The 17,449-nt window shown below is 53.5% G+C and overlaps 1 protein-coding gene across 4 annotated transcripts in view; it reads right to left on the bottom strand.

Moving 5' to 3' along the window:
- GATA3 (GATA binding protein 3) overlaps positions 1 to 14,912 on the bottom strand; it is a 29,218-nt gene extending 14,306 nt beyond the window's left edge. The window contains exons 1-3 of one of the 4 annotated variants that reach the window (XM_069034666.1): positions 14,751 to 14,912; positions 4,758 to 5,372; positions 1,647 to 2,183 (exon numbers count right to left, since the gene is read on the bottom strand). In XM_069034666.1, the coding sequence (XP_068890767.1) occupies positions 1,647 to 2,183; positions 4,758 to 4,998 (778 nt within the window). In that variant the 5' untranslated portion in view covers positions 4,999 to 5,372; positions 14,751 to 14,912. Of the gene's footprint in view, positions 1 to 1,646; positions 2,184 to 4,757; positions 5,373 to 5,556; positions 5,692 to 6,018; positions 6,783 to 14,750 lie in introns of those variants that run through there. The other 3 variants (XM_069034684.1, XM_069034657.1, XM_069034674.1) reach the window with 3 other exon arrangements.
- Positions 14,913 to 17,449: the final 2,537 nt, after the last annotated feature.

Here is a 17,449-nt window from a genome sequence, read left to right as displayed (position 1 = left end):
TCACCCCCTCCCTCCTTTTTCTCCAGCTCTAGCCCTCTTGGTCTGAGAGCTCCTAGCTTGCTAAGATCAACTTTTAAAGGGGAAAAAAAAAGAGAGAGAGAAAGAAAAAAAAAAATAGGTGTTGCTGCTGGGGTTGGTTTATCACGAACCGCAGATGTCTTTCTAGAAGGTAAAGTAACAGAAAGTGGCAAAAGGAAAACAAGAGGGGAGGGTGGAGGGGGGCCGAGACGGTTTGAAAATACCGCGCAGCCGGTGGGTGCCCCGGCGGGAGCTGCGGCTCGGCGGGCGCCGGGGCGGCCGGGGGATGCTCAGCACCGCCCGGGGCGAGAATAAACCGGTCCCTACCCCGGACATAGCACCCGGTCCGTACTGGGGCCAGGCGGGGAGCCGCTCCCGTTAATACCCAGGTCGTTTTGTTCCCCTCCTGTTAAACGGGGCAGCGGCTCCCGGGCTGTTTGAGTCTCTGTCCCTCTCTTTTGTTTCACTCCATCTCTCTCTCTCTCCTGCTTTCATGTACAAAACATACAGGTCTGGGTTTTTTTGTCACTCTAACCGCATCCGGACTCTATTAAAGTTCCTGGCGCTGGATAAACAATGCAACTGTCGCGTGCAGCAGTCTGAAAATAATTGGATTAGCTCAAACATATCAGCTAAATAGAGACAGTCCCTGCTCAGACAGACAGAGTAAATGTCACCCTGGAAAAACCCTGAAAACTGATCTCATTCATGCCAGGCAACCCTGCAGCAGCCTCCTCGGAAAAAAAAAAAAAAAAAAAAAAAAAAAAAAAAAAAAAAAGAGAGAGCGAAAAAAAAAAAAGAAAAATAAAAGGGGAAAAAAGAGTTTTGACTAATCGCCCTTTCCTCTGCTCACAAGCACACTCCCCTCGGCTCACTCGCATCTCTCCGTGCACACAAACGTCCAAGCCCGGTGCGTTCAGCCGTCGGGAGCTGGAGCCGCGCAGCCCCTCGCACCCCATTCCGCGGGGTGCGCAGAGAGCAGGGACCCTCCAGCTCCCCCCGAGAAAGGCGACCAGGGGGACACTTTGGGGACTTTCATTGTGGGTGATCCAAAGCCCCTGGCACCGGGCTGGCTGGGGCTGGGGGCTGCGTGGGCGAACTCTCCTCACCGCCCCGGGGAAAACCCTCTCCGCATCCCCAGGCGCCGCATGGGAAGAGGCCCTGGGAAGAGCGAGGCGGAGGGCAGGCGGGGGAAGTTGGCCGGGATTTAGCACCATTATTAAAATACAGAGAGATCACTAATGCTGCGGTTCCCTCGGTTTCGCTTCCTCCCCGGGCGCCGCAGCTGAGCGCACCGTGGGCGCTGGAGGGGCTGGGTCGCCCCCGGGACTGGAGCCCCGCGGCACCGGGTGGGTGGTTTGGGTTCCTGGGCCTGATTCTATCCCCAGCCCGGGTTGGACAAGGGGGAATTTGGTTATAAACCTAGCAGAGCAACCTGTGGGAAAAGCGAAGTGTCGTGTGTGTCCCCCACGAGGGCTTCATCCCCTGCTGCTCATCACACGGATGCTTGAGCGCATCTCTCTGCGTGCGGAGAGGAGCGAGGGCTCAGCCCCATCCCTTTTCCCCCCACTTTTCCCCCCACAGCTTCCTCTCCCGAGCACTGGGGATGAAGAAGCCAAAAGCCCTACCTGTGCTTGACCGTGCTTTTGGTCGTGATTTACACCCAAACCCGGTTGGCGATCCTCCTAAGAGGCTACTGGGGGGAAAAAGTCCAGAGCCATATTCTGGGACATACGGTGGGTAGGTAGTGATGGGGTGATGAGCGGAGGAGGTGGCTCCTCCTAAAGAGGCCATGCTGCTCCGAGAGTGAGAGGACTCCAGCTTCATGGTATCGGCCAGGGACACCTGGTATTTGATGCATTCCTTCTCGTCCTGCCGGGTGGAGCCGGTGGAGCCGGGGGTGGAGATGGACGGATCCGGGGACACATCTTTAGGAGGGGTCGGCGGGAAGGTGAAAAGGTGTGGGCTGGAGTGGCCGGCGGATAAAGTGGAAGAAGAGGCGGGTGGGTAGACGGAAAGGGGTCCCGGTGAGCTGTGATGGATGGAGGTCTTGGAGAAGGGGCTGAGGTTCCAGGGGGAAGCGCTGTGGTGGCTGCTCAGCGCCTTGCTCCCGTCCAGCCAGGGCAGCGAGCCGTGCAGCAGCGGGGGGCGGCACACCTGGCTCCCTGATCGGAGAAAACACGGAGACACGTCGGTCACATCCCTCTGCCACCCTGGAAATGCCCCCCGTGCGGGTCCCGGGACGTGTTTCCCCCACCACCACCCCTTCTCCTTCCCAAAGAGCTCAGAATCCGGGGGGAGCAAGCAAAATTACATCTGATGCGAACCCCCGCTCCTCTTTAAAAATTAAATTTTAAAAGCTACAAGAGCACAGGGTGGCAGCTCCGGTCCTGTTCAGGAACGGGTTTTGGGGTCGGGACCCTCCAAGTAGGGTGCCAGCACTGTGACACGGGATTTGGCGAGATCTGGTTCACTCTCTCCCTTTTCCAGGCAATCCCACAAAGACTTTGAAGCAAAGATCCTGCGTGAAATTGCCAAGTCCCAACTGCAGAAATAATTTTTTTTCTTAGCTGGAAAATGATTTCCCGAACAGAGCCGTGGGCTATAAACCCTGGGAATTCTCTGGTCAAACGAAGAAGACCAGAAAATGCCCACAGACATGATAATAACCTTTGCAACAGGGCTGATAAACTTTGCAAACCACTCAGTTTGTCTTTTCTTCTTCCATGAGGCTGCACAGAAATGTTAGACGGCTTTTTCGCGGTGATATGACACACGCAGAGGGTAACAACTGCCTCAAAAGAAACACTTCATACCCTTTTTGTGACAACAGACACTTCACTTGTCTTTTAAAATACAGACCTGGACTTCGTGGGAGAAAAAAATCCACTCGATTTCCGCAGTCAAATCTTTTTCCCTTTGGTTATAAATGTTCCTAAGGGCTTGTACCTGATATTTTTAATTAATCTCGGCCCTTGCTAAACAAATAGAAAAATATATCCAAAGAATCAAATCTAGCCAAATCCACAGCAACTTGGGCAAATGGGTCTAACATGGAAAATACAGTTATTCAGCTGGAAGGGAGCAAGTTTGTGCCTGCTAATAAAGCCCTGGAAAGTCACTGACATCTAGAGATCCTTAACCTCTGTAGGCATCGTGATATGTGTACAGAGATTGCTAAATACACACAAGGAGAGATGCAAACGCAGATGTATAGAGGCACAGATAGCCATAGGGTGGACACCTATGTTTGCATGGGAGCTCGTGTGTGTCTAGAAAAGCTCCAAACTGGTTTTCACTATAGCAGGCATTCGTGAACAATACTGAAAGTCGCTGCTCGAAAGGAAGGGAAGGTGGGTTATACGAATAGAAAGGGTCAAGATTCATTATCTTCTCCAGGAAGTAGCATAGTAAATAATATTCAGGCTAGATCAGAGAGACCGCATTTCCACTTTCTGCTGATATATTGGGAAAAAAAAGAAATGAAAAGGGAAGAAAAGAAAGAAAGGACAAAGGCTGCTGATCCTTAAAAATAATTGTTTTAAAGGGACTAATAGCAGAACAATGCAGTTACTGAGCGGAGCCTAATGCAGGCTCGCATTCAACAAGTTGCTGAGGGCTGGGAGTAGCCTCCTGAACCCGCTCGGCTCCATCTCCACTCCGCTCATCCCACTTTCTCCATGATTTTGGGGTTATTTCCACGGCAAATCTCGGGGATTTATGTTTTGCCACGACAGAGATCACTGTCCGGCATCACAAACCACCTTCTGTTCTTTTCCCTCCTTTTTTTATTTGTATTTTTTTCCCTATTTTTTAACCATCCAGGTAAACTCCAGCTATAAAGACTTAATCTCTCCACTTCCTCATAAAAGATGGCACCAAAGTACTCATCCCTCCGTGGACCTGGGCCCCATCGGCCCCAGGTGTTTCACCTCCTTTCTAAGAGCTGTGACCCAGGAACAAAATTCACATTGTGGCTCATTACTTTCCTGCAGGACCCTCAGGACAGCACACCATGTCTGATACCTAATTACACTACGGGCTATACTTTTTGAGTTCCTTTCTTATTTTAAACCCACGCCATGCTGCTGCCCTGGGTATATGTGTAAAACCTTCGTCCCAAGCCTAACAAGCTCACCAAGTGTGAATTAAATAGCCCAAGCGTGAGGACAGCGGGGTCATTTTCACAGCCCTGCTCTCCAGCTTGCTTTGCTTCCCCAGAGCAGCTTAATCGTGCAAAAACTAAACACAGTGTGAAAACACTAACTATTAACCTAATTAAAGAGAGGGGGGAGAAACCAAAGCGAAAGAGAAGGGGGCAAGAGGAAGAAAACAAGAGGAAGATGAAAAAGAAAGAAATGGAAGGCGAGCAAGAGCGAGAGGGAAAGACATAAGAGAGGGAGCAGGGACATGAGATAAAAAGAGAGGACGAAAGAGAAAAAGAAGTAGAAAGAAAGAGAAAAGAGAGAAAAAAAGAAATATAAAAGCTATAAAGAGAAAAGTGAAAAAGAAATATTAAAAAAAAAAAAAAAGAAAGTGAAAGAAAGAAAGGAAGGAAGCCTGAATTTTTATTTATTTCCAATAAGACAACCCCAAAATCCACCCGTGACGTAGTTTCCCCGCCAGCAGGAGAGGGTCTGCCCGACAGCAGCGGGGGGCTCGGGGAAGTGCAGAGCCACCGGCACCGGGGCAGGACCGGGACCGGCCAGTGGGAGCCAGGGCCGGGCGTGGGCACTCACCGTGGTGGGCCGTGGGGTATCTCTGCACCGTGGCTCTCACGGAGTTGCCGTAATACGGTGGGACGGGGTTGCCTTGTCCGTCGATATTAAAAAGTACATCCACTTCCTCGGCGAGAGGATACTGCGTGGGGTCCATGTAGGTATGGCCAAGCGTGGGGTGATGCGAGTCCGGGTGCTGCCCATTGAGCACGGCCGGGTGGTGGTGGCTCACCCACCGCGGCTGGTCCGTGGAGACCTCCATCTTCCGCGCTCGCTGCTCTGCCGCTGCTCTTCCTCCTCCTCCTCCTCCTCAGCAAGGAGCGGAGGGTTTGAGATGGGAGCGGGAGACGCTGCCGGAGTTATGCAGGGCGGGGAAAGGTGCTCGGCGAGTTTGGGGATGTTTCTGGTTAGGTTTGGTTTAAAGTGGAGGGAGTAGGGGTTATGGTGATAAACGATCGATTCCAAAAAAAAAAAAAAAAAAAAAAAAGGAAAAAAAAAAGGAAAAATAATAAAATAAAAAGGGAGGAAAAAAGGGAAAACAAATTTAAAAAAAAATCTCGGGGTAAAAATTTCTCTACGAAACGAGATCCCCCCGTATCTTCCGCTCTGTTGCAGATGTTTCTCTTCTTTGATCACCTGTAACGAGAAAGAGGAAAGGGAAGGAGCAGAGACAGAGAGAGAGAGAGAGAGAGAGAGAGGCAGGGAGAGAAACGTACTTGAGAAGTTCTGAACTTTAGCACCTGACTTTTTAGGCAGGAGAAAACCCATCCCATCCCTCGGCAGCCATCCCTGGGAAGCGCCTGCTCTGCCCTGGACCCACCTCTCCCAGCGCCTCTTTCTCTTTCGCTCTCTCCCTGCTCGGAGCTGAGGGCAGCAGCTCCCACCGCGCTCCTGTCGCCCAGCTCTTACTTTTCCTTGGATCTGGGGTTTTTTTGGCTTTTCTTTTCTTTTTTTTTTTTTTTGGTCGTCGCGGTTGTTTGTTTATTTTTTTATTTGCTCCATTTGCACCTGAGAAGCTCCAGTGGCTTAAGCCGGTGAGAACTTGTGCCATTCGCTGCTGCACAGCCCAGAGTCACTTTGATTGCTCATTAATTATTATGCAACCGAGAAAGGGGGGAACAGGGGGAAAAAAGAAGGGGGGGGGGAAATCGAGGAGGGGGTAAAGCGATGGGAGAAGAGGGTGGGGGTGAAAGGAAGGAGCAAGGAGAAAAGGAGGGTGTTGAGAGGGAGGAAAAAGAAAAATTTAAAAAGCGACAAGTTGCTAAAGAAATTCCGCACAAACCTTGGTGGAGAAGCAGTATGTGACCCAGGAGGGATGAAGCTGAAAGTGCTTGATCAGATCAGATTGTGCTCGCTCGCCCTATTTTTTTTCCCTACTTTTTTTTCCTCCCTCTCTGTCCCTTTTTTTCTTTTTTTTTTTTTCTTTCTTTCTTTCTTTTTTTTTTTTTTTTTTTTTTTTTTTTTTACAGGGAAGGCATTCTTTCTGAAAGGAGCAGGATGGCGCCAGCCGGCTCAGTGCTTACAGACAGCTGTGGCGAGACGCAACTTAAGGAGGTTCCAGTGTCATAAGCTCGGGGGAGGCGGAGCCTGAGGAGGGGACAGGCCGGGCGCTCCGGCCGCCCCCGCGCTACCCCCGCGGGAACCCCCCGGCAACAACTTCTGTTAATCCCCCGACTCTTGTTTTATTTATTTTTGAAATTTTTCTACTTTTTTTTTAAGGGGGAAATTAGGTTTTCCCTCTGTCCCAGAAACTCTGCGAGTGGCCAGCCCGGAGAGTTGGTGCGTGGAGGGGACGGGTTGGCTTCTCCGGCGGACAGCCCGGGGGATGCCAGTGGGCTTGGAGCCCCCCGGGAGCGAGGATGTGCCGGCAGGTGCAGGACCTGGGGGGCTCCCCCCTGGAATAAAGCTGCCCGCTCCGGCGGCGCGGCTCAGAAAGGATTTAATGATTGTCATTTTTAAGGATCTAAGCGCACCGCAACGGCCAAGCTCGGACACATGATTTGAGGAGGTTTAGGGGGTTTTGTCCCCCCTTCCCGCCCCACTGCGGACCCAGGACGGGCAGGACGCGGCGGCCGGGCCGTGAGGGGCCGAGGCGGGGGCGGCGGGACGGCACCGACGGGACCCCCGGGCGCCGCGCCCGGCCCCGCCCCCTCGCGGGCTCGGCCAATGGGCGGCGAGCAGGAACCGGGGCGCCGGCCTCGAGCGGCGCTGATTGGCTGCGGGCCCGCGCGTCGCCGACCCCGAGCGGCGCTGATTGGCTGCGGGCCCGCGCCCCGGCAGCCGCGCCGGGCGCTGCGTTGAGCCAGGGCATCCCCTAGCGGCACCCCGGGGTCATCCCGGCGGGAACGGGAGCGGGACACGCGGGACGGAGGGACTGGGACAGGGCAGGGGGAAAGGGAGAACGAGGGAGAGCGGGTGGGAAGAGAGAGAGAGAGAGAAAAGACGCGGACAGAAAGGAAAGGCAGGAGGAAAAAAAGGAAAGAAGGGAAGAAAGAAGGGAAGAAAGAAGGGAAGAAGGGAGGAAAGAGAGGAAGAGGGAAAGAAAGAGAGAAAGAAAGAGAGAAAGAGAGAAAGAGAGAGAGAAAGAGAGAGAAAGAAAGAGAGAGAGAGAGAAAGAGAGAGAAAGAAAGAGAGAAAGAGAGAAAGAGAGAAAGAGAGAAAGAGAGAGAGAGAAAGAGAGAGAGAGAGAGAAAGAGAGAAAGAGAGAGAGAGAAAGAGAGAAAGAGAGAGAGAAAAAGAGAAAGAAAGAAAGAAAGAAAGAAAGAAAGAAAGAAAGAAAGAAAGAAAGAAAGAAAAAGAAAGAAAGAGAAAAAGAAAAAAAAGAAAAAGAAAAAGAAAAAGAAAAAGAAAAAGAAAAAGAAAAAGAAAAAGAAAAAGAAAAAGAAAAAGAAAAAGAAGGAGGAGGAAAAAAAGGGATAATATTAATTTTTTTCAAAGCACTAGAACAAGTCACTCACTGGGTGCTCTGCACGCTGTCTCCCCACGCCGGCCAGAGCGCGTCAGCCCGGGTGCGGGAGGAAGCGCCTCTACGGAGTTTTTATACCGGGGGGTCTCATTAAAATCCGAGGCTCCGCAGCTCCGGGGCCAGTGCCCCGCCGGGGCCGCCTCCAGTCAGCGGGGCCGGGCTGGGCTCAACATGGGGCCAGGAGCTGGCTCCGCTCCTCGACGGCCGGCAGAGCCGAGCCTCTCGTCAGAAGGATGGATGGATGGATGGATGGATGGATGGATGGATGGATGGATGGATGGATGGATGGATGGATGGATGGATGGATGGATGGATGGATGGATGGATGGATGGATGGATGGATGGATGGATGGATGGATGGATTCCTCGATCCTCGAGGGCGCCCGTTTTAAGCCCGGGCGTCAGCCCCCGCTGCAGCCCATCGCCGTTGGGCGTGGGGACAGAGGTTTCACGCGTGAAAGATGCGCCGTGGGCACGCTTTTTCCTTTGTTTTTGTTTAAAGAAGCCGACCAGGACAGGTATAAGAGCCGTGAACGAGCCACGCGTTAGGGTCGATGCAACGCAACCAGGGAGGAACCAGGGAAACGTGCCGGGTGGGGAGTGCCGAGGAGGGTGGACGAGCCGGGTTGGGGGTTCCAGGTCTCCCCCACCCAGAACTGTCCGAGGGACCGGCCTCGGCGCTCCCCGGCCCTGTCCAGCCTCGCCGACGCCGCCGTGGCCGAGCGCCGAGCCCGGGGGCAGCGGGAGCCGCTCCCTGCAGCCCATTAGGGGGATAGGGGAAGGGAGAGACAGGAGGGGGATGCTCATGGCCCTCCCCGAGCCGGGGGCTTTAACCCGCTGCGGGAAAGCTCGTGTTTCCTCTCTCCTCTCAGAGGAGTCGCTTTGCCTTCTGGGGTTTTTATTTTGCGGGGTGCTCCCTCCTTTCCATACTCCAGGAACTGGGGTGCACTGGAGGGGAGAAATGGAGGGCAAAACAGCGCGATCTATCCCGATGCACTTTCTGGGATGCCCCGCCGGCTCCCTCCGCACCGGGAGGCCCCACGGCCGCCCCCGGTGTGTGGGGGCCGGGATGCCCCAGCACCAGGGTGGTCTCCTGCCCACCCCTCCTCCTCCGGGAGTGGGGGATTTCTTTGAGAGGAGGAGGACAGTGAAGAGGGGAGCAACATTCAGGAGCACAAACTTTCCTCTTCCCTCCATCCCCGCTCCCGAACTTTAAGCGTTGTAGGGATGTGAGCACAAAGGGTCTCCCCGGAATCCCCGGGATCTGCCTCTTTATCCCCGCTCCCCAAATTTCCTCACACCACGAGCACATCCTGCGGGGGAGAGGGGTTTCCAACACTTGGGAAAAGTCACTGTGTCTTTTAACATTTAGGGGGGGAACGGGGGGCTTAATGCGAGCTGAGATCTTTGGGCAGGTGAGCTGAGATTCCCACCCCCGCTCCCTCCGGCACTTACAGTCCTGAGACCTACAGCCGTGGGATCACAGGAGGGGAATTTCCATCCAGAGGTCACAAAATTGCTAAACCATTTTAAAACGTGCCTTTAGCCCTGTCCGGAGTTAGTGAGGAAACCACTTTCCTTCTGCTGTTTGGAGGGCAGGGGGAATTATTAATACAAAATAAAATAAAGAAAGTAAAAAAAGAAAGGAATTTAAAAATCAAAATAAATAAAATGAAATAAATCGACAACTACATCAAGTTCCATCAGTAGCAGGGGGGAAAAAGAAATGGGAACAGCCCTGAGGGCTCCGTCCTGCCCCGACAGGGGTGGCACGGCGGGACCCTGTTCCCTGCCTGTCCCTCACAGCCACAACCCCGCTTGCGGGAGGAGGACACCCGCTTTGAAATCCAATTTGTTCAGGCTGTCCTTTTATTTTCAACCCGTCCTCGATAGACTCGATCTTCCTATCCCCCTCCCAGCCGGGAAGAAGTCGTGGTGGGGAGGGCTACCCCCTACCCTCTACCCCCTACCCTACACCCCCTACCAAAAAACCAAACCAAACCAAAAAAAAATATTAAAAAGAAAAATAAAAGAGCAAACCCATCATTTTCCCCGTCTCCTCGGATTATCCTGTGATCCCCAGGGGTTTTGAGAGGAGCGCTGGCCTTGACCGTCCTTTTCCCAGGCTGTGGCTGCAGATCCATCACCTCGCCCCCTCCCCCGGCAGCCCCCAGCAGGGTTTCCAGTGACAGCTCGGCGTTAATAGGAGCCCATTGTTGGAGCAATTAGCCCCAAGCTCACCACCAGCCGCCAGATAGGGGTCGGGGGTTAATTCTGACGGGGGGGGGGGGGGGGGGGGGAAGGGGCTGCGGGGAGCGGGACTCCAGCATCCTTCTAGCTAGGGAAGGGATGGGGGGAATGGGAATAACTCTGCCTCTAAAAGGTCACGAGGAAACGCTTTGGACACTTTATTGTCACTTAGAGACCCAAAACCGGGGGGGAAAAAAAAAGAAAAAAAAGCTAAAATCAACATCAAGAAAATCCCAAACTCGGTAGGATGGGTCGGGCACCCAGCCTACCGCTCCCCTAAAAAATGACCAGTCAAAGGGCCCTAAAGCTGCCGCCCCCATCCCTTTTTTTTTTTTTTTTTCTTTCCTTCCGGTCTTCCTGTTAAAATCGGTGCAGGCAAAGTTGTTCTGGAGCCGGGACCCGGGGCCAGCCGCTCCTCCGTCCTCGTTGATGCCCATCGCCGCGACTGGCACCTCGGGGCGGGGACAGGCAGCCTCCCCCTTCTCCCCCCCTTCTCCTTTAGCCCCCTTAAACGACAATTGACTGAAAGGGGATTAAGTTACGTTTGTCGGGCTGGGCCTTTTTTTTTCCAGGGTACCAGAATAGTACAGGTAAAGCTGTACAAACAGCCCGGAGCGAGGAATCGGGGGGTTATGGAGAGGACACGGCCCAGGGCAGAGCTCCGAAGATTATTATTAATTTTTTTTTTGCCTGTGTACAGCAACTTGCTCTCTTGCCGAGGGAGAGAGACCCGGGGTTGTGAGCCCATTGCCACCTCCCCGACTGGGGCAGCCCCTCCCGGGGCACGGAGCCTGCCAGTCCCCGGGACGGCCCAGCCGGGAGGGTACCGGGCCCTGGTCAGGCTGCCGAGATAATCTCGGGTTAAACAAAGGCGCAAAGAAGAGGGAATATTTTGTTCTCCTTTTTTTTTTTTTTTTTTTTTTTTTTTTTTTTTTTTTTTGCTCCCTTAATGAATCAGGCAGGAATTATGATCCCTTTCCCCAAGGCCACCCCCCTTTATCATTTAAACGGTAATCAGCATCCCTCCAGCTAGGAGCTGGCAAATTAATAATAATAATAATAATAATAATAATAATAATAGTAGTAGTCAAAGACAAAGAGAAACTGACATTTCTGCCTCTCCCTTTCCCATCCCACATGAGTCTCCCCCTCCACTTCGAAACCAACCACATGGGTGGTTTTCCTTTTCTTTTTTTTTTTAATCTCTCGCTCTCTCTTTTTTTTTTTTTTTTAACATATGCGTACATATTTCCGTTCTTTTCTAATAATTCGGTTATCTCCCCTTCGTGAAGATCGGGAGGAAACATAAACACGCACACAAAGAAGTGCCGAGCCATGCAAATTCAAAGAGAGAGCAAATCATCGGCTGATTACACCGGGTCCAATTTTCTCTCCCTTCGTGCACCACCAGCCACCACAGACGCACACTTTTTTTTTTCAGAGCAAATGATGCTATTTGATGGAGGGGTGGGAAGAGAGGGGAAAAACCCTGCTCTGCCGTAGAAAAGAAATTCGAAGAATTAAAATTGGGAGGAGAGAAACTGGGACTTTTCTTTCCCCTCCTCCCCCCCTTCTTTGAAGCTGAGAGAAGGGCGACTGCCCCGGGACACTGCAGGAGTAAAAAAAAAAAAAAAAAAGGTCTGAGAAAGATCAAAAACCGGCTCCGCAAGTCCCAGGGGCGACCTCTCCCCCCGACACATTCCCCAAACTGCGCGGCAGAGGCGCGGAGAGGAGCCGGGCAAAGCGGAGAAGGGGAGGGGGACTCGTGTCACCCCTGCTGCCGGTGCCTCGTCCTGCTCCGGGTGGCAGGAGCCAGGCAGGACCCAGCTCCCTTCCCTCCTTCCTCCCCTACCTCCACAGACAGCCACGCTTCAAGCTCAACCCGGTAAGTCCCTATTCTCCCTTCCCCCCCCACCTTTTCCTTTCTCAGACAGCAAAAGTATACTTTGGCAAGGGGTTCTCCTTCTCCCTTTTATTCCACCTCCCCATTTTACCCCATTCTCCCCTTTTCTCCCCTCTCCAGGCTGCAGGAGAGGCTCCCGACCCTGGAGCGGGTCTCCGCCGCAGCACCGGGCACCGCTCCCACCGCAGGGCGCTGGGCAGCCCTCCCGAAAGGCTGCGACCCCACAAATTAAAAAATGAGGAAAAAGAAGAGCCAGCAAACAGCCTGAACAGCCACTCCAAATTACGGAGAGGTTAAAGAAGTGCTCAGTAGGGAAAAATAATTTAAAAAATAAATAAATAAAAAAGGAGGGAGGAGGGGAGCCGGCTTATTTCGGGTTTCTCGATTTTGCTTTATCTCCCTCTTTTTGAGCGATAGATTTGCAGGCGAATTGAAGCATCTTGCGGGCTTTAAACCCGGCAAGCGCCGTTTTCCTCGCACCCCACGAAGAAGGCGAAGCTGCCGATGTGTTTAAGGAATCTTTTTAGTCTTTTTTTTCTTCTTTTTTTTTTTTTTTTTTTTCTCCAAAAGCAGAAATTACCCCGGGACTTAAAGAAGAAAACACAAATCGCCCGGCGGCTGGCGTAAGAGGAGGCGGCAGAATTAACACCAGCTCCTCGGCGAGACGCAGGGGCAGATCCCGACCTCCCAGGATTAAAACCGGAGCGATTTACTCCGGCAAGCGGCCGGCTGCTGTTAATTTAAAGCCCTCCTTGCACCCCCCAAAACAAATCCCCCGTGCCCACAGACCCCACTGGCTGTAACCCCGCACGACGCGGCCGCTCCGCGTGGTGACAACCCACTCCCTAATCGTGGGGCTCGCATTTACCGTCAGAGGCTCCAAAATTCAGATAATGTCGAGGGTGTCGGAGTGTGCACGATTTCTTTCCGACCTAAAGAGACGACTACGGCACCCCAAATTCCCCTGAGGAGCACGTACAGGCACCCCGAGGTGCTGTCCCGCCCCCGTCCAAGCACAAGGCGATGCCCTCCGCATCCCGGGGGGCGAGAGCAGCCCCCAGCCGGGTGTTCCCCCTCCTCCTCGTCCCACTCCCTACCTGCCCCTGCCGGGAAAAACCTTCTCGTCTTATTTTCCACCTTGAAATTAAAACACCCCCCTCGGCTCTGTAAAAAAAATTCACATCCCCGGGAGAAGGAAGCGCTTCGCCCCAGCCGGGAGCAAAATGCCGCGGCGGGGTGGGGGTAGACCTTCCCTCTTCCCTCCTTCCTTTCCGAGAGCCTGTTTCTCCTTTCCCGGGGCCCCCAGGTTGCCGGGACCCTTTCTTTCCCCCCTGTCTGTCCGGGGACTCATCCCGGTGCAGCCGGGGAGATGGGACCTGTGTCCGCCTCGGCGGAGCAGCAGCCCCTGCCCGCGGCACCGACGGGTACCGGCTCCCTCGCTCCGCACCTGCGGCCCATAAATAATGGAGAAAACAAGCAGGGCCGGTGGTTATTAATTATCCGGTTTCATTAAAATCCGTCACCCGGAGCCTGCTGCCTGTGTACGGACACGTGAAGGTAAGAGGAGCTGGGATGGATGGATGGATGGATGGATGGATGGATGGATGGATGGATGGATGGATGGATAGATAGATAGATAGATAGATAGATAGATAGATAGATAGATAGATAGATAGATAGATAGATTTTCTCGCCTTTCTGTTCTCAAAACGCTCGATGGCAGATAACGTGGATTTTTTGACAGCACGAGCCATTCCCATTGCTCCCTCCCGAAACACCCTGTGCACGGTTTGGAGGGTGAAAAATTCTCCTACAAGGCGGGGAAGGAGGAGAGAGACTTCAGTGCAGGGATGTCGGGAGAGAGAGGAAACTCTCTTCTCGTCCCTCGGCCCCGAGTCATGCCGGAGCCCACGACGGCCCGGCCCGGCCCAGCCCGGCCCGGCCCGGCCCGGCCCGCGGATCTCCGCAGCGGGACCAGGAGCCGCCGGGAAGGTGCGGGTCCGGCCCCGGAGCAGAGCCATCTCCCTCCTCATCCCAGCCTGCCTTAACACACCTCTGGGGTAGCTCTGCTCTGCGTTTCTAAGGTAAAAACGGAGAAATATCTGCGGAAAATCGTCCTAAGCAGATTCTGTTAGAAGCATAATATTCTAGTTCTGTATTATATACCGGATATTTTTAACCTGAATATACAGAGTTCTACATACACAGTGTATATTTTATATTATGCGGCACAGATCGACCGAACAGAATCAAATCAAATCGGAATTATTCGTGGGAAGAGCACAGAACCACAGCCATCGGCACATGCCTGCCCGCATGAATATCGCTGTACACAGAGCGATACACAGAGTATGTGGGTCCAGATATACAATATAAATATATACGAATATATTTTTTTTTTTTTTCATATGCACATAGGTATGAAGTCAGGCACAGAAAGGCCCCGCATATCCCGCAGATAAATATTCCTTCCAGTCCTGAGATTAATATTTGATTTATATTTCACATCCCAGCTATGTCAACACCGTGTCCCATCTCCCAGCCCCCGCCACCCCAGCCTCATTCCTTTGCCCCCAACACCTACGGGTAAAACATCTTCTCCCCAGCTTCCCAAAATTCGCTGCCTCCCGGATCAGGGGGGGCTTTCCCCAAGGTCACCGGGAAAACTCAACTCTTCCTTCCATCCACCCCAAGCAATAAAGGGGGATCGGGGCTGAGTTTCAAGCCCTTTGAGCCGAGCTTCTCATCCTAATGCCCTCCACGTGGAGAAGGAGTAAAAGGAGGATGAATTTAAAAAATAATTTAAAAAAAAATTGAAAAGAGGAGGGGTAAAAAAAAAAAAAGGAGGAGGGTGGGGTGGGGGGACACACGGACAGACAAATCGGTGTTCACTGACCTGGGCAGATGCTTTTGATTTTGTCCGGTTCCGCTGGAGCGCTCAGAGCAGGAGTGCGGGAGTAGCGGAGCCGCTGCTGGCATGTCGCAAGCTCCCACCGAGGGGGAAAACCTGGGGGAGCCGCATCCTCCGAACGCCCACCCTTGCCCTCCTCCTCCTCCGGGCTGGGCTGAAGATCAGAGCTCTTCCGGGTTGGGAAAGGGCAGAGCAGGAGTGAGTGGAATATGATGGGCCATTTCTTTACACACCCATCGATGGGGCGGGGAGGTGGAGGTGGGGGGGACAGGGGCAGGGCCAGGGGGACGCGCCAGGTACAGCGGTGTGAGCGTGATGTAACCCGTCCCGGGAGCTACTGTCAGTGCCGGGAGCCGGGAACGCCGGGAAGAGAGAGGGGGAAAATATAATTAGGCGTGTGATCACACAAATAACGCCGGGGCTCGCTCTGCTGCATCGAAAGCTTTCGAGGAAAAGTGGTGACAATAACGACAAGGAGCTGGTTCTTCTCCTCTGTGCCCCCTTCTCCTCCGGGGGGATTTTTAATGGCCCTATTTCCCTTTCTTTATTATTATTTTTTTTTAATTTTTATTCTGAGTATGTATCTGTGTAAGGCTCCACGATACAGACCGAAAAAAAAATAATGGACACGCATCCCCTGGCACTCCGAGAACGGGGTGGGAGGAGGATTGTTCCCCCTGTCTCCCACTCCTCCTCGGGACGAGGAAGGCTCCCGACCGCGGGCAGGAGCGCAACACCTCTACAGGGAGGCACCGACCGTAGGGTTCGGTCCCAGCCCTGGGGGTCCCATGTGTCCCCCTCTCTGTCCCGTCAGAGCTGAACGGGCTTGAGCCCGGGGCCGATGCGGAGCGAAAGGGACGGGCCGGGGGGATCTGCAGCCCCCTGCCCGCCCCTCAGTCCCCTTTCCCCGGGAATACCTGGGGAGTTTCGAGGGCTGGGGAGTGGAGGCAAGATAAACACCCCCCCACCCCCCTTAAAGCCCTGTAGGGGCAGGAGAAGCCAGGGAGCCGGACTGTGGCCACGCCGCAGGCTCCGGAGGATGCCCCAGATCTTTCAGCGATGGGGAGGTGGAGGAACCGACGGGGGAAGGGGCGGGGGGGGGGCTCTGATTTTCCACATTTAACCCCCCACTCATGTCACTGCCCAAAACCTAATGCTGCAGCCTCAGCGTTCTCCCCCGTTACCCTTGATCCGCGGACACTTTTACCTTCAAGGAAACTTCCCCAGGTTTTGGTGATGACATTTTTATTCGCTAGGGGTGGGTGCCCATTTCGGAGTGGGTGGGTGGGCGTCCTGCCACCAAAACCACACAAGACATGGAGGATCAGCCTGGGGGAGGGGGCTTATCCACGAAAAACACGTCCGGGAATGGCCATTCTCGTCTTACCGGGATGGGCAGCCACGTCCGAGTGGGAGAAATGAGGAGGGGTAAAAACACCCCCCACGCCTCACATCCACCCTTGGTGTGAAATGCTCCCTCGGGAATAAACCTGGAATAAAGCTTTATTTCCGGGGCTAAACAAGGTGCGTGGGGCAGATCCCAGGCCCCACGAATGGGAGCCCCACTGGTTCTGGGGGGATCAGAGCCGCATCCCCGGCCCGGCTCCGCGGTACCCCGGGGACCCCGAGGCCGCATCCCGGCAGCGCTGAGTCCCGGCGATTCAGAAAGCGGGGCGAAAATTGGTCCCTTAGGGGAAATATATATATATATATGTATATACACACACTCCTGGTCCTGGAGGGATATTGTTGGGGTTTTTTGCTGACGTTGGGAGTTCGCTATCGCTGCTTCTAGAGTGACTCTCTGTGAGGTGAAAGGTAACGCGATCGCCTCCCAATTCTATCTTTAGAAAACACATTCAATTAAGGTAATAACTTAAAGCTCATTAGAGCCACGAAGGGAACGTTCCCAGCGCCGAACACCGGTGCAAACAGCTCGGCACCCCGACGGCGGAGGGAGGAGGGTTGAGCCCATCTACCATCGACAAGAAATGTGCCTTTTGCTAAGGAAAGGCTTCGAAAAAGGATTTTAAAGCCACGAGGCTTGTGTGGTTTGGACTGAGCCGTGTGGACGAGCCAGGGATAAATCCTTGCGGGGTATGGGATAAAAAAATAAAGGAGAATAGAGCTGAAATCACTCGGGGGTGTGTTCCTCATCATAGGGCTGGGAAAATCCCTGCGGAACCTTCTGCTCCCCAAAAATGTGCTGCAGGAGGGAGACGAGATCAACCTGGAAGATGATGCCGGATCCCTCCAAAACTGCTCAGAAAAAGAAAAAAATGAAAAAACGAGGGGGGAGGGGGGGAGTTGGATCTGGGCTGTCTGAGCACATCGTGGAAGTGGGGGGCGAGGTGGGGAAACGAAAAATCAAGGATCCTCCTGCAAAAACCTCTTGAGAAGACAGCGGAGATGGAGTCCCCGCACTATTGTCTCTGTTCCTCCGTCTGGGGCTTGCTGGGGGGCGGGAGGGGAGAGAGGGAATTTGGGCACAGGCGCAGGCGCATCCGCACTCATCCCCCCCTCCCGCATCCAGCCCGCACCGCGAAGTTCATTTCCAGCCACGGTGGCCGGTGATTCAAAGGTTAAACATAACTAATGAGGCTTTAAATGGCACCCGGGGTTTATCATAAATATCACAGACCCGCCTCGATGCCTGCGGTTGAGGTCCGAATATACATTCAAAG

Source organism: Aphelocoma coerulescens, chromosome 1A, assembly GCF_041296385.1.
Source record: "Aphelocoma coerulescens isolate FSJ_1873_10779 chromosome 1A, UR_Acoe_1.0, whole genome shotgun sequence".
NCBI classification, from domain to species: domain Eukaryota; kingdom Metazoa; phylum Chordata; class Aves; order Passeriformes; family Corvidae; genus Aphelocoma; species Aphelocoma coerulescens.
Note: the sequence above shows the minus strand (reverse complement) of the source record. Positions and strands in the feature narration are given on the sequence as shown.